General features: G+C 44.3%; 1 protein-coding gene across 7 annotated transcripts in view; it reads left to right on the top strand.

Moving 5' to 3' along the window:
- Positions 1–16,078, top strand: part of caps2 (calcyphosine 2) — a 61,286-nt gene that overhangs the window by 33,566 nt on the left and 11,642 nt on the right. For 6 of the 7 annotated variants that reach the window (XM_038780894.1, XM_038780893.1, XM_038780897.1 and 3 more), the window contains 5 exons: positions 2,361–2,435; positions 5,988–6,083; positions 7,994–8,087; positions 12,025–12,143; positions 14,488–14,555. In XM_038780894.1, coding sequence (XP_038636822.1) covers positions 2,361–2,435; positions 5,988–6,083; positions 7,994–8,087; positions 12,025–12,143; positions 14,488–14,555 — 452 coding nt within the window. The remainder of the gene's footprint in view (positions 1–2,360; positions 2,436–5,987; positions 6,084–7,993; positions 8,088–12,024; positions 12,144–14,487; positions 14,556–16,078) is intronic. The other variant, XM_038780895.1, reaches the window with a different exon arrangement.

Genomic DNA, 16,078 nt, shown 5'->3' with positions numbered 1-16,078 from the left:
TGAGGATTGTCTGACGATTCAGCAGGATATAGATCGTTTGGAGACTTGGGCGGAGAAATAGCAGATGGAGTTTAATGCGGACAAATGTGAGGTAATGCATTTTGGAAGATTTAATACAGGTGAGAAGTATACAGTAAATGGCAGGATCCTTAGGAGTATTGACAGGCAGAGAGATCTGGCTATACAGGACCACAGATCACTGCAAGTGACAACGCAAGTGGATAACTTAGTCAAGAAGGCAAGCATGCCGTCATCAGTAGGGCTTTCATTATGAAAAGTTTTACACGGAGAGTTGTGAGTTTCTGGAACTCGCTGCCAGGAGAGATGATTGAAGCAGGTGGATAGTGGTGTTTAAGAAGTATCTTAACAAATACATGAATCAAATGGGAATAGAGGGAAATGGACCTTGGAAGTGCAGAAGGTTTTAGTTTAGACAAGCATCATGATAGGCTGCACTGTTTTTTGTTCTTTGACTGCATCAGTACCTGGTAAACCTGGTGCAAAGGCTCAGCATCTGACTGGGACCCTACTGGGCCCTGGAGACAGCAGACCTCCAACAGCTGTCTCGCCTGGGCCTCCTACCTCCACCTGATGTGCATCAGCAACTGTGGGTATGATCTACTGGCTGTTCATGGCGGCGGGATATTCCAGGTCCAAGGCAGTGCACGACGACGAGGGGTGCAGTCACTTGGAAATCCCGGCTGAGTCGATAAATCCCTCCTGGTGGTCTGCCTCTGCCGCCGAAAACCATGCGAAGGGTTGGTAGGTAAATCGCACCGTGTGTGTGTTTTAAAAATATATATTGACGGGATGTGGACGTTGCTGGTTAGGCCAGCATTTATTGTCCATCTCTAGTTGCCTTTAGGAGGGTGGTAGTAAGTTGCCATCTTGAACCGCTGCAGTCTTTAAGGTGTAGGCATACCCACCATGCTGTTAGGAAGGAAGTTCCAGGATTTTGCCCCGGTGAAGGAACGCTGATATATTTCCAAATCAGGGTGGTGAGTGACTTGAAGGGGAACCTCCAGGTGGTGGAGTTCCCAGGTATCTGCTGCTCTTGTCCCCCTCGAGGTTGGGCGAGGGTTTGAAAGGTGCTGTCTAAGGAACCTTGAGGAGTTACTGTAGTGCATCTTACAGATGGTACACACAGCTGTCATTGTTTGTTGGTGGTGGAGAGTTTGAATGTTTGTTGAAGGAGGAGCAATGAAATGATCTGTTTTGTCCTGGATGGTGTTGAGCTTCCTGAGTGTTCTTGGAGCTGCAGTCATCGAGGCAAGTGGAGAGTATTCCATTACACTCCTGCCTTGTGCCATGTAGATGGTGGACAGGGTTTGGTTGGGGGGGGGGTTCAGGAGGTGAGTTACTTGCTATAGGATTCCTGGCCTTTGACCTGCCCTGGTAGCGATGGCACTAATATGGCTAGTCCAGTTGAGTTTATGATCAATGGTAACCCCCAGGATGTTGATTGTGAGGGATTCAGCAATGCTAAAGCTAAGGCAAGGTGCCATGGTTAGATCCTCTCTTATAGGAGATGGTCATTGGCTGGCACATGTGTGACGTGAATGTAACTTGATGTTGCTCACCAGAATGTGCCCCAGAAGCCTGACCACTACTGTCACCCACCGAAGTGTGTGTCTCTGCGCTGGTGGAAGGTGGGGATGACTGCTGTGCCGTGAATATGGTGGTCTCCTCGGAGCTGCTCTACAGTGTTCTCATGGGAGGTTGTGTGGTGGTGGGTGCCACCACCATCTGATGGAGATCCTGAGGGAGAATGGACATGTGGTCAGTGGGAGGGATGGGTCAGTCTGTATGGCTTTAACTACTCACGTGTGATAGGTCATCTGGGTGGGGGACAGTGTAACCTCACCTCTGCGTCGTATGCCAACCTCTACACCGGTGACCGATCTGTCCTCGGCCACCCCCTGCGGTCCCCAGGGCCCGTTCCTCTTAGGGGTGAGGACTCTGATGTCCAGCCCCACGCCTCCTGTATGTTGTGAGGCAACTTTTCTTGCAGGACATAGAGGGAGCCGCACGCTTTGTTCATTGAGGGACAGTTTTACAAATTATAATGTACAGCACAGAAACATGCAAACTGATCCATGCCGATGTTTATCCTTCTGTCTCGTAAGATGATGGTTTACTGTGTGTTTGACCTCCTCCCTCCCTCTTCATTTAGCTCCATCATCATACCCTTCTATTCCTTTTTTCATTGTCCACTTATCCAGTTTTCCCTAAATGTATCTATGCTATTTCCCTCAATTATTCTCTGTGGGTTCTGCTTTCTAACCGCGCACCGAGTGAAGAGATGTATCCTGAAATCCTTTATTGGATTTATAAGTGTCTGATATTTATTGCTTCAATAGGGTAAAGACAAGTTCAACGTTGACAGAAAATCTGCTGTCAAACAAGTTGCGCTTCGATGCCCGGATTATTTCAAGGTACGCTCAATCTTGTCAAATTTTTCACCATTGTTACTTTGTGGTTAATGGGTTATTTGGCCCATTAGAATTTCAGTATTGTTTTTCTTTTAAAATGTGCTACTTGTGCGCTCAATATCAAGTAATTGTATGCTCGTGGCACAGTGGTTAGCGCTGCTGCCTCACAGCGCTGAGTTTCCAGGTTCGATCCCAGCTCTGGGTCAGTGTTCGTGAGGAGTTTGCACATTCTCCCCGTGTTTGCGTGGGTTTTGCCCCACAACCCAAAGATCTGCAGGGTAGGTGGATTGGCTGTTCTAAATTGCCCCTTAATTGGAAAGAAAATTAATTGGGTACTCTAAATTTATGAAAAAAACAGTAATTGCATGCTCTGGTATTCTCAGAGAATGTGAAAAAATGAAAATGAAAATCGCTTATTGTCACGAGTAGGCTTCAATGAAGTTACTGTGAAAAGCCCCTAGTCGCCACATTCCGACGCCTGTCCGGGGAGGCTGGTACGGGAATCGAACCGTGCTGCTGGTCTGCTTGGTCTGCTTTAAAAGCCAGCGATTTAGTCTGGTGAGCTAAACCAGTGGAAAGTGGAAAGTGATTGAGCAACAATCGAATGGGCGGCACGATGACGCAGTGTTAGTACTGCTGACTCACGGCACTGAGGACCCAGGTTCGATCCCGGCCCAGGGTCACTGTCCCTGTGGAGTTTGCCTGCGTGGGTCTCACCCCCACAACCCAAAAAGATGTGCAGGAAATGTGGATTGGCCACACTAAATTGCCCCTTAATTGGAAAAATAAAACAAAATAGTAATTGTGGAATCTAGAATGAGATTCAATGGAAGACAGCTAAGACGGAGCGCAAGAGAAAGATTTGAATCAGAGGGAAGCGTTTTGAATCGAATATGACTTCTTCAGAACCTGAGTTCTTTATTTCTGAAGAAGTCATATTTGACTCAGAATGTTAACTCTGCTTCACTCGCAACAGATGCTACCAGACTGCTGAATATTTCCAGCAGTTTCTCTTTTTTTTTTCAGTCACAGTATCTGCAATATTCTGCTTTTATTGGGGCTGTGGAATACGTCACTGAAATTGGTAACAGAGGCCGTGATCATGTCCACACAACAGTTTTGGTAGATGAAGGAAAGAGTACAGGAATATTGGAGTAAGGAGGGGTACATGATTATAACTATTGCTCGTGTGGAGGACAATTACCAACCCAGACTAGTTGGGCCAATTGGCTTGTTTCCATTTCTGTATCATTTGTAATATTTATTTCAGCGGCATCATTTTTCTTTATGGTAAACGTTTTATTGTTTTTAACCTGACAAAGATTTTAATTATTTTTGAAATCATAATCAGTCTCCTTAGTGATGGAACTAAGGTGTAAAACATTCAACTCTATACATTACCTAGATATTACTGAATAAAAATATACTAAACTTAGGCAATGAAAAAACTAAGTTGATAGGGGTGATTCTGTGAATCTCTTGGGGACTGTGTCACATAAGGAACACATTGCAGAAAATGGAGGTTGTGGTTTACGGTAACCAAGATTCTAGAAGCCTCACTTGGCCTACAGATCTGCCCCACTACTGCTGGCTCTACATAATAGCTCCACCAGTTTCTGACACTCATTCCAACAAAGAGCCTGCATCTAAATCATTAGCATCTGTTTTGTGATGAATAAGGAGTTTATAGTCACACTTGCAATGAACAAATGGATTTAGACAATTACATGTGAGTCACTGCTAGCTGTTTCCACAACAGTATTTATTATAGAGCTTTTCACATGGCAAAACATCCCAAAGTGTTTCACAGAATTGTTTTCAAGCAGAGTTTGACACTAAGAAGATATTCTGTCAAATTACTAAAAGATTGATCAAAGAGGTAGGTTTCAAGGAGTGTTTCAAAGGAGGAGAGAGAGAGAGATAGAGAGGTTTATGGAGGGATTTCTTGGCTGCTGAAAAAACAGTCACCAATAAAGTAGTACTTAAAATTGGAGAAGATCAAGAGGTCAGAATTGTAAGAATGCTGTTACCTTGGAAGAATTCTGGGCTGGACGGGGAGGGGTGAGGCCTTGGGCAGATTTGAAAACAAGAATGAGAATTCACATTTCACCATCTGCTATGGTGAGATTCCAGAGATTTACCCTGGGTCTCTGGATTACTAGTTCAGTGATACAAGCTTAACACCACCACCTCCTCAACCATCAGTCTTATTTTAGTGGCCTTGTTGTTTCCTATGTCCCAGTGAGGTATGTTTAAGCATTCAATTATTGCAAATCCACTGTTTTTGATCCCACTAATTTACTGCTTGTTGCTTGGTAAATTAGCCTGGGATAATGCCACCTATTTAAAGTCAAACAATCCACTTAGTGGTACCTGACAAATACAGCTCTCTTCACTGTGGTTGACAGGATACTGAGAGGTGGTTTGAAGTTACAACCTGCTTACTGTGAAAGCTTTCAGCACCTATATGGCACAATTTGTGTAATCACCCTTCGCTGCATGGGTCACTTCAGAAGTGACGGGAAGCGATGCATGTGCATTGTTATGGAGCCAAATTTTCCAGGTGTCACATCTTTGACATTTACTGGTCCTGACGCAGGATCGACAACCTAAAATATTAGCCTAGCTTTAGTCATATTGGATTTGAAACATTGGGTGTACTTTCCCAGTCCTGTACATCACCCCGTCGCTCAGTAATGCATTGGAGTCTCAGCTTAGATTTTTTTCCCTAGATTTCCTGCATTTGCACTCATGCCAGCAATGAGGCACAGCTGACACAAGGTCATTTTTCTCCAAAACAGACCAACAAAAAGTCCGTTAACCTTGGATGGGAATCTCCAGTCCCATGGCAGGCAGAACTGGAAAATCCCACCCTTTAACTCTGGGCGGGATTCTCCCATCTGTTCACAGCAGTGGGATTCTCCTCCTCTGCTGCAGTGAATGGGAGATTTGGCTGAGCGCCAAATTCTCCGTTCTCGCCAGCAGCTGTGGTGGGGTGGACTCGCAACAGAGAATCCCGGCCTCTGTTTCTCACTTCACAGATGTTGCTTGACCTGCTGAATGTTTCTATCAAAGGTGACAGTTGCCTGTTTGAGAAGAGGCTTGATCCTTTTATCTGTAAGGGGAATCAGGGTTATGGGATGAAGGCAGGAGAATGGGGATGTGAAAAATATGAGCCATGATTGAATGGTGGAGCAGACTCGATGGGCCGAGTGGCATAATTCTGCTCCTATGTCTTATGGTCTTATGTATATTGTGCAAGCTCATTGGGACTGTGGCTAACCTGTAGGAGTCACTTAGGTAATTTATATCTCTGAAATTTATATGCTCCATTCTTTCCAGCTAAAGATAACTTGGGGTTAATTGTTTGAGGTCTTGTTATTGGTCCAGAGGCTCATTCATGAAGAGGGTACAGAAAATTGAGACTGTAGCTCCATTTTATTGAGGTCATTGTCCAATCTGTGGCCCACACTCTAGTCTCGCAAGGCTCCGTACCAATATCACTTCCTGGCTGAGGAGCATGCCTAATTTGTATGTACTTCATTCTTTAACCAGGAATGGACGGGATGCGTGCAGAGAGCTAATCGGTTTCTTCTTTGATTTCGATAAGTCTTTAACGGTATATGAATATCGCAAGTTTGGGAAAAACAGGTAGGTCTCCTATCATAACGCAAGACAACAAATATTTAAGAGCACAGGTTCTCCGCCCCAGAGGGTTTTGGATGCTCAATTGTTGAATATATTTAAGACTTAGACAGATTTTTGGTTTCTCAGGGAATCCAGGGTTATGGCGAGCTGAAGCTGAAAATCAGCCATGATCATATTGAATGGCTTAGAACAGGGGTGGGCAAACTTTTCCGTGCAAGGGCCACATTCAGAAATTCACAATTTTAAAGGGCCGCATAGTATATTAATTAATAGTCCCGGTTGTAACCAATTAGCGTGCGGCATATACCTTAGCGCTTCCCCCGGCGGCATCCTGCCTTTAGCCCTCTTTTTCTTTACTTTTCAAAAATGGCGCTTCACCCAGTTATGATTCTGGGCGCCTCATGTAGAACATAGAACAGTACAGCACAGAACAGGCCCTTCGGCCCTCGATGTTGTGCCGAGCAATGATCACCCTACTCAAGTCAACGTATCCACCCTATACCAGTAACCCAACAGCCCCCCCACAATTAACCTTATTAAAAAAAAAAAATTTTTTTTTAATTAAAAAAAAATTTTTTTTTTTTTATGACTTGATCTTGGTGGGCCGCATAAAGACCTTTGACGGGCTGCATGCGGCCCGCGGGCCGTAGTTTGTCCACCCCTGGCTTAGAAGGTTCGATGAGGCGTATGGTATAATGCCTGCTCCTATATTGGATGTCCCAAAAATGTGTGATTTGTATGATTGGTGATCGAGTTTAATCTCTTTGGAGATGGACCACGGAACAGTTTATTATTTCTCATTCCTGCCTGCAATGATCATTTGCTCAGAGTGAATTTTAGAAAACTATTGTGAAATGATGCTTTTGATCAAATGCATCACCATAAATGATAGAGTAGGCATGTTTATTGTATTTGTTTAGCGCACTGTGCTTTATAGCCAATTAAATATGTTTACTTAAGGCAGTGTAGGCACTGCATAATATAAAGAGCCACGGATGTAATTTGTGCGCAGCATGCACCCACAAAACAGCAATGAAATAGGTGATCAGGTGATAGAATTTCAGGGCTAAATATTGGGCCGGAGACTGGGGAGATTGCTACTGCTCTGCAAAATATTGATTCCCATGTTTACTTCAGGGTCTCGGATTAACATTTCATCTGAAAGAGGGCGCATTTGACAGTGCTGCACACCCCCAGTAGTGCATTGGAGCCTCAGCCTAGATTTTTTCTTAAATTGCCTGGAGTTGGACTTTCAGACCCAGATGGGAGATTGCTAGCACTGAACCACAGCTGACACAAGGTAGTTTTCAGACCCAGATGGGAGCTTGCTAACACTGAACGACAGCTGACACAAGGTCGTTTTCAGACCCAGATGGGAGCTTGCTGACACTGAACCACAGCTGACAGTTTTCTTTCCAGGCCGAACACAAAGGGCAGCCCCCAGAGACAAAACTACATCTATCTACACAAGCAAACACTCAGTAAGCTGTGAAAAATGTGCCCTGGGTGAACAATCTACCATTTAGTGTCTCTGGAGCACAGGGAGGCTCTCCACTATTTATGCCCATGTCACTTCAGACGATTAATACATGTCACAGAAGACTTTTTCAAGCAGGAGGAATGCACAGAAATTTACTCCCAGTATCTAGTGTGGTTGGAAAGAAGCCAGACTTCTGATCTCTCAAATTCCCATGTCTGACATTCCTGCTCTGTATCTACTTTGACCTGGGTTGTACGGAATGTGTAATGACTTCATTCTGCAGTTCTGCACACCACAAATATTTCTCCAAGGATATACGGAGTTATATCCAAAACTGGGATTGACCTGTACCGTTACTATCTGCTTTGACAACAGTGTTCCTTTACAATCTCTCAGACATTCTGAAGGTAAAATTGTATCATTTTTTTTTCAGGACAAAAGCACTTCCATTTATTCAAAAGGGCATTTACTGCCATCAGTATGGTAGGAGAAAGGGAAGGCAGTATGATGTTGGAGATTTCTATGTGGTAGGTGACAGAACTTTACAGCATACAGGCGAATCAAACCATCAAATCTGCATCGCTGTTTTTCTCAATAATTCTAACGTCATAGAACATAGAACGATACAGCGCAGTACAGGCCCTTCGGCCCTCGATGTTGCACCGACATGGAAAAAAACTAAAGGCCATCTAACCTACACTATGCCCTTATCATCCATATGCTTATCCAATAAACTTTTAAATGCCCTCAATGTTGGCGAGTTCACTACTGTTGCAGGTAGGGCATTCCACGGCCTCACCACTCTTTGCGTAAAAAAACCACCTCTGACCTCTGTCCTATATCTATTACCCCTCAATTTAAGGCTATGTCCCCTCGTGCTAGCCACCTCCATCCGCGGGAGAAGGCTCTCGCTGTCCACCCTATCTAACCCTCTGATCATTTTGTATGCCTCTATTAAGTCACCTCTTAACCTTCTTCTCTCTAACGAAAACAACCTCAAGTCCATCAGCCTTTCCTCATAAGATTTTCCCTCCATACCAGGCAACATCCTGGTAAATCTCCTCTGCACCCGTTCCAAGGCTTCCACGTCCTTCCTATAATGAGGCGACCAGAACTGTACGCAATACTCAAAATGCGGTCGTACTAGAGATTTGTACAACTGCAACATGACCTCATGGCTCCGGAACTCAATCCCTCTACCAATAAAGGCCAACACACCATAGGCCTTCTTCACAACCCTATCAACCTGGGTGGCAACTTTCAGGGATCTATGTACATGGACACCGAGATCCCTCTGCTCATCCACACTACCAAGAATTTTACCATTAGCCAAATATTCCGCATTCCTGTTATTCTTTCCAAAGTGAATCACCTCACACTTCTCCACATTAAACTCCATTTGCCACCTCTCAGCCCAGCTCTGCAGCTTATCTATGTCACTCTGTAACCTGCAACATCCTTCCGCACTGTCTACAACTCCACCGACTTTAGTGTCGTCTGCAAATTTACTCACCCATCCTTCTGCGCCCTCCTCTAGGTCATTTATAAAAATGACAAACAGCAACGGCCCCAGAACAGATCCTTGTGGTACGCCACTCGTAACTGAACTCCATTCTGAACATTTCCCATCAACTACCACTCTCTGTCTTCTTTCAACTAGCCAATTTCTGATCCACATCTCTAAATCACCCTCAATCCCCAGCCTCCGTATTTTCTGCAACAGCCGACCGTGGGGAACCTTATCAAACGCTTTACTGAAATCCATACACCACATCAACTGCTCTACCCTCGTCTACCTGTTCAGTCACCTTCTCAAAGAACGTCATCCTCCCCTTCCTCCCCATTGCTGTCAGTGCTGCAAACTCCTTGGGTGGGGTTTTCAGGCGCCCCTTGTGGTGTGTTTCCCTTCGATGGTGACGGCTTACCATTCGCCGCCAACGAGATCTTCCAGTCTCGCTGATGTCCATGGCATTTTGTGTAGCTCGTCCATCCCGCCTCGTGCGAACATGCTGTGGGGTGGAGCCAATATAGCTTTTCATAATCCCTCCTAATCCTTGGCAACATTCTAGGGATTGCATCTTTTCTATTGCTTTGGTGTTGTGCAAAGAACGGTACACCGTATTCCACCTTCAGGCTAACTAAGAAAGAAAACTTATATTGCACCTTATGTAACCTGAGGATGTTCCAAAGTACTGTCCAGCCAGTCTGTGGGTGTGGTTTTCCCACCATGTTGCAACCGGCTCCGATTCTGTTATGGCAAGTGCATAGCGGGAAAGCCCAAAAACGGGTTTTGTGCCTGGCATTGAGCCGGCGCGATGCACCTGACCTGCGGTGTCTGTTGCAATCAGGACCACTCCCTCGCTGGGCGTGATCCAGATAACATATTTAAATGAACCATTAGTCCGTTCAGGACCACATGCTCCCAGTATTCACTGGCACCACCGGCGAGGCCTCATGCCACGCAAATTAGTACTGGTATACAGAAACGGAAACTAGATGCGATGGCCAAGTTGGCAGGCATAAGAGGCCATTGCAATCCCCAGGTGGTTGGGGACAGAGCAGGACAGTGTCCCTGCAGTGCCAACCTGGCATCCCGGTGGTGTTAACCTGGCACCCTGCTGGTGCAGGACCTGAGGGGGCCATGTCCATGAAAGGGTGAGGAGGAGGGGTGAAGGGAGGTATGAAGGGTGAGGTCCTGAAAGGGGGGGAACTGAAAAGGGGATGGCTAAAAGGTGGGAGACCCTCAGCGACCCAATAGCGGGGTACATTCACTGGGGGAGGAGCAGGTGCAGGGAGGGGGGTGGTGATGCCGACAAGGATGGATGCATGCCGGGTCACCTTGGTGGTGTTTGGGAGTGGGGCGTCACGCAGACGTATGGTGATGGGAGCGAGGTTGCTTCTCCGGGGTCGAGGTTTGGGTCGTTGTCCATGTTTGCGGGGGAGGGGGGGTTGTCGCAATGACTGGGGGTGTGGGGGACCCTCAACCTGACTGAGATCAGGCGCCTTTTGAAAAGGGTGTCCCGACGGCTGTTAGGTAATTTAGACATTCTGAATTCTCCCTCTGGGTACCCGAACAGGCGCCGGAATGTGGCGACTCGGGGCTTTTCACAGTAAATTCATTGCAGTGTTAATGTAAGCCTACTTGTGACAATAAAGATTATTATTATAAGGAGACGGTCTTGCCAGTGTCTTTATTTCCCACTGCAGAATAAAGTTCTAAGTGTGGGACTTTACAGTGAGAAACTCCCCAAGCTGCAAAAAAATGACTTAAATGTGGTTGACTACAGATCTCGATTGCACCTAAACACCTGGCGGAAATCCCCATGCAAAACCTGCCCAAAATAACACTTAGTCATTTTTTGGGAGGATTGCGCCCTATATAATTGAACTCTAGGGACTGCTGTAATCGAGGAAATGGAACACCCAATTGCACACAGGAAGCTCCCACAACAGAAATGTGACCATGATCTTATAATTTATTTTAATAACTTTAATTGAAATAGAAATATTGGCCAGGACACTTGGGATAACGTCCATGCTCCTTTTTGAAATGGTCGCATTGGATCTTTTAGGTTGATCAAGAAGGCTGATGCGGCCTCTGATAATGCCTCCTAATAAAGGTGATGCCTCTGACGGTGTAGCAATGCCTCTGTACTGCATTGCAATTTCAACCTAGATTTTCTGCTCTAGTATCTAAATGACACTTCTTTACTTGGAGGCAAGAGTGTTATTCATTGATTCACATGGGACAGCCAAGTTTGATTTTAGCTCCTTTTGTAGATCCAGCCTCTGGTTCCAACAACAGGTTCACTAATGATTCACTAATGTTCTTTTAGGCAAGGAATCCTTACTCAACCCAGTCTACATGTTACTCCAGTTCCATGCCAACATGGTTGTCCTTGCAATGAATGTGGTGTTCTTTGTGTTGCTAATTTTAGGATGGTTGGCGTGGTGTTCACAAAGACCATAAATAGCTTTAAATTGAACAAAGCTATATATTTATTAATACTACTTATTTGGATTCGATACTTATTCCTATACAATTCACAGTTGATAATAAACATATAATCTACACTCATCTACTCCTAATCTCTACACTATTTCATTAACTGTGATCTGCTCTCACTCACTCTATCTTTCCTTCAGTCTGTTCTCTAGCTTTCTCCTCAACCTCTCACCCACAAGGCTTAGCATCAATGTCTTATATACTTGTACATCTAGCTCCCTCTAGTGGTTGATTTAGAGATTACATTTATCCTTGCAGTTCTTACATTTATGATAATGTCACAGTGAGCGGCCCAAGAAGAAGGCTCACCACCTTCTCGGGGCAATTAGGGATGAACACGAAATGTCAGCCTTGCCAGCAATGCCAGAGGATGGATTATTAAAAATCATTATTGGTTGTACTTCAGCTCGCATACCATGGTATTTCTTTGTTTTTAATTTCTTTGTTTTCTGTACCAGGGTACAAATCTGACCTTTCTGACTGCACAACATGTTGGTCTACCAACAAGTGTCCAAGAGAAAGCGTTATTAACTTTACGGATCATTGGCATTGATGAAATGGCAAAGCGCTCATTGCTGTAAGTACTCGAGGGATCTCTTATCGTCTTCAACTCTTCTACAAACTCAAGATAGGCAGTCATAAGTCACAGAGGTAATCAAGTGAAGGTCTCCAGATGCCACGATAGCACAGTGGTTAGCATTATTGCTTCACAGCGCCAGGGTCGCAGGTTCGATTCCCGGCTTGTCACTGTCTCACTGCAGAGTCTGTACGTTCTCCCTGTGTCTGCATGGGTTTCCTAAGGGTGCTCCGGTTTCCTCCCACAAATCCTGAAAAACGTGTATGTTAGGTGAATTGGACATTCTGAATTCCCCCTCTGTACCCAAACAGACGCCGGAGTATCACGGCTAGGGGATTTTCACAGTAACTTCATTGCAGTGTTAATGTAAGCCTGCTTGTGACAATAATAAAGATTATTATTATTATCAAGCTAGGTTTTGAGGAGCATATAACAAGGAGGACAGAGTTTAAACAGGACTATCAAATGAAATTGCAGCGCAAACTTTTAAAAATGCATTCATGAGATGTGGGCGTCGCTCGCTGGGCCAGCATTTATCGCCCATCCCTGAGGACATTTAAGAGTCAACTGCATTGCTGTTCCTGGAGTCACATGTAGGCCAGACCAGGTCAGGATGACAGATTTCCTTCCCTAAAGGCATTAGTAAACCAGATGGGTCTTTACGACAATTAACAATAGTTTCTGGATTTTTTTATTGAATTCAAATTTCACGATCTGCCATGTGAACCTTTATCCTGGGTCTTTGGATTACTAGTCCAGTGACAATACCACTATGTCACTGCCTCCCCAAATTAATTGACCGATAAGTTATTGACCTGCAACACTAAGGTCTGAATTTTCAGGGTGTTACGCGCCTGGCACCCGTCATCTTGAATGTCAATGGGGAACGCAACCCTGCTGACTCTGATAGGCCCACTGACATTTTACATTTAATTGAGTGTTGATTAGCAACAGGTGAGACTTCCATCCACCCAACATGCCTGAATTGAAGTCTCTGGACCGCTCTTCAGGTAAGGACCGGGGATAGGAGGGTAGGGGATGCCCTTTGGGGTTGTGGATGTGGGAGGGGCCGATCTTGGTGTCAGGGGAATAGGCTGAGTGGTGAACTGTCTTCTCGAACCACTGCAGTCCCTGAGGTGTAGTAGGTACACCCACAGTGCTGTTAGGATGGGAGTTCCAGGATTTTGCCATAGTGACAATGAACTAACAATGACATATTTCCAAGTCACAATGGTGAGTGGCTTGACAGGGAATTTCCAGATGGTGGTATTCCCATGTGTCAGCAGACTGTCCTTGACCTTCTAGATCAGTGTTTTTCAAACATTTTTTCTCGGGACCCACTTGCCAACTGGCTGACCTTCCGGACCCACTTGATGGCCAGCACAGGCAAGATGGGCTGAAGGGCCTCTTTCTGTGTTGTAAAAATGACTATGAAAGTAGAGATATTCAAAGTGCAGAGGAGAGCACTTGGTTTATGTCAATGTTTGAATTATGGAAAAAGACAAGATTTGCATTTTTCTAGCACCTTCACAACTACATGAGTACAAAGTAGTTTTCAATCAATGAAGTACAGTTGCTGCTGTAATGCCAATTTATGCACAGCAAGCTCCCACAAATCACGTGAAAAATCCCACACGGCAGATGGTGAAATTTGAATTCAATAAAAACCTGGAATTAAAAATCTAATGATGACCATGAAACCATTGTTGATTGTGGCAAAATCTAATGTTCACTAATGTCCTTTAGAGAAAGAAATCTGTTGTCCTCCCCTGGTCTGGCCTATCTGTGATTCCAGACCCACCGCAATGTGAGTGACTCTTAAATTTTCCCTCCAGGGCAATTAGGCAAGGGCAATAAATGTAGGTCTATCCAGCGATGCTGGGCTGGATATGAACAAATTTTTTAAAAGTTTCTGGCCAATAGTTGATAGTGGGGGATTCAGTGAAGGTAATGCCATTAAATGTGAAGAGGTGATGGTTAGATTATTTCTTGTTGGAGATGGTCATTGCCTGGCACCTGTGTGGTGTGAATGTTACTAGCCACTTGTCAGCCCAAGCCTGAACATGGATTGCTCAGTATCTGTCGCAAACAGTGTCATCAGTGAAAATCCTCACTTCTGACTTCATGATGGAAGGAAGGGATTGAGAATAAGTATTGGCCTTGCCCATGACACCCACTTCCCATGAATGAAAAAACAAGTATCAGAATTTATGATTGAATTTAGTGGCTAGTATTTGAAGACTCATTTCTAATTGCAGGTAACTTTACAAAATGTATGTGTTCTAGCCTGTTTTGATTTGATTTAAAATTTAACTTTTCTTTTCTCTGCTTTAATTTACTACAGAACCAGCAGTAATCCAACTTTGAGTAAGCAGGAGATCGATGACAGAAATATCATTAAGTCTGTGCAAGGTGAAGATTAAAGGATATATATGTGATGCAAGAACAGTAAATAACTATGCAACAGCTCTCTGCAATGATCGCCCTTTATCTGTCACTGATCAAATTATAAAAACAAACGCTACATTTTATGGACCTAATTTTTTCAATATGTTTCCTCACGGATGCTAGTTCAACACGTTTTTTTAATCCATTCAGAATCTATCATTATTTTAGTCAGTTGCATCTTCAAAGCAGAGTTGTATCAACTCTTTTGTTGTTACTCACATTTTGCATGTTTTGTTTTCCACAAGTAAAAAAAGTCATGAAACTCCACTTGTTAAAAAATGAATTCAAGGGATGTGAGCTTCGCTGGCTAGGCCAGCATTTATTGTCCTTCCCTATTTGCCCTTGGGAAGGTGATGGTGAACTCCCTTCTTGAACCGCTGGAGTCCATGTCGTGTAGGTACACCCATCGTGCTTTTAGGGAGGGAGTTCCAAGACTTTGACCCAGCCACAGTGAAGAAACAGCAATATATTTCCAAGTCAGGATGGTAAGTGGCATGGAGGGGAACTTGGTGGTATTCCCATGCATCTGCTGCCCTTATCCTTTTTTTAATAAATGTTTTTTTATTGGGTTTTTGAACAAGGTATAATTACCGTTATGTACACAGAATAAGAAACATATACACATATTTAGAAGAGAAGGGCACACCCCAACATAAAATACAATAAAATATGAAATAGAATAACTGGTAGGGTATTGTGCACCAGCTCGACAGCGGAAGCTCTGTACACCTGTCAAAATTATTTACACCACATAAGTAGGCGACTGTTTGAGGGGGGGTGGGGTGGGGTGGGGGAAGCAGGCGGGGGCGGGGGTTGCTGCCCTTATCCTTTTAGATGGTGGGGTTTGCAGGTTTGAAAGGAGCCTTGGTAAGCCTGCCTGAGGTTTTGGTCCTTATGGATTGTTTGGGCATACATTTCACAGGCCACATGAAGTTTAAATTAATTGTGGTTTATCTGCTGTTGAGGGAACAATTCTTTTTCAAACCTCCGGTCATAACGCAGACAGAAGTTAGTCAACCCATCATGCCTATTCCATAAAAGAAAGATCCAATCACCTGCCTTTTCCTCATAGTCCTGCAAACATTTCCTTTTCAAGTATCTTATCCAATTCCTTTTTGAAAGCCACTTTTAATTCTGCTCTCACTGTCCTTTCAGGCAGCGCATTCCAGATCATGACAGCTTGCTGCTGTCAAGTTAATGCCTACGTAAAAACACAGATGCTTGTTAATCCTTTGTGTATGAACTTTGCCGATCTGTAGGCCTACTCAAGTCCCACTGTGTGTGGCTGGATCACTCTGATTTGAAATGTTTTAGCTGTCTATATCACAGTATTGCTGAGGGTTTAGTGAATTTGGCAGTTCTCCTTCCTGTAATTGTTGTTTCTCCAGGTCTTGGAAGCCTTGAGTTGCGTTGGCCGCGTTTAAAATTTAACAAGTTTTCCTTATCTGTCTTGGTTCTTTACCTGGTTACCTTAAATATTGAGACCT

This window comes from Scyliorhinus canicula, chromosome 20 (assembly GCF_902713615.1).
Source record: "Scyliorhinus canicula chromosome 20, sScyCan1.1, whole genome shotgun sequence".
Classification (NCBI taxonomy): Eukaryota; Metazoa; Chordata; class Chondrichthyes; order Carcharhiniformes; family Scyliorhinidae; genus Scyliorhinus; species Scyliorhinus canicula.
This window is presented reverse-complemented; position numbering and strand designations above follow the sequence as displayed.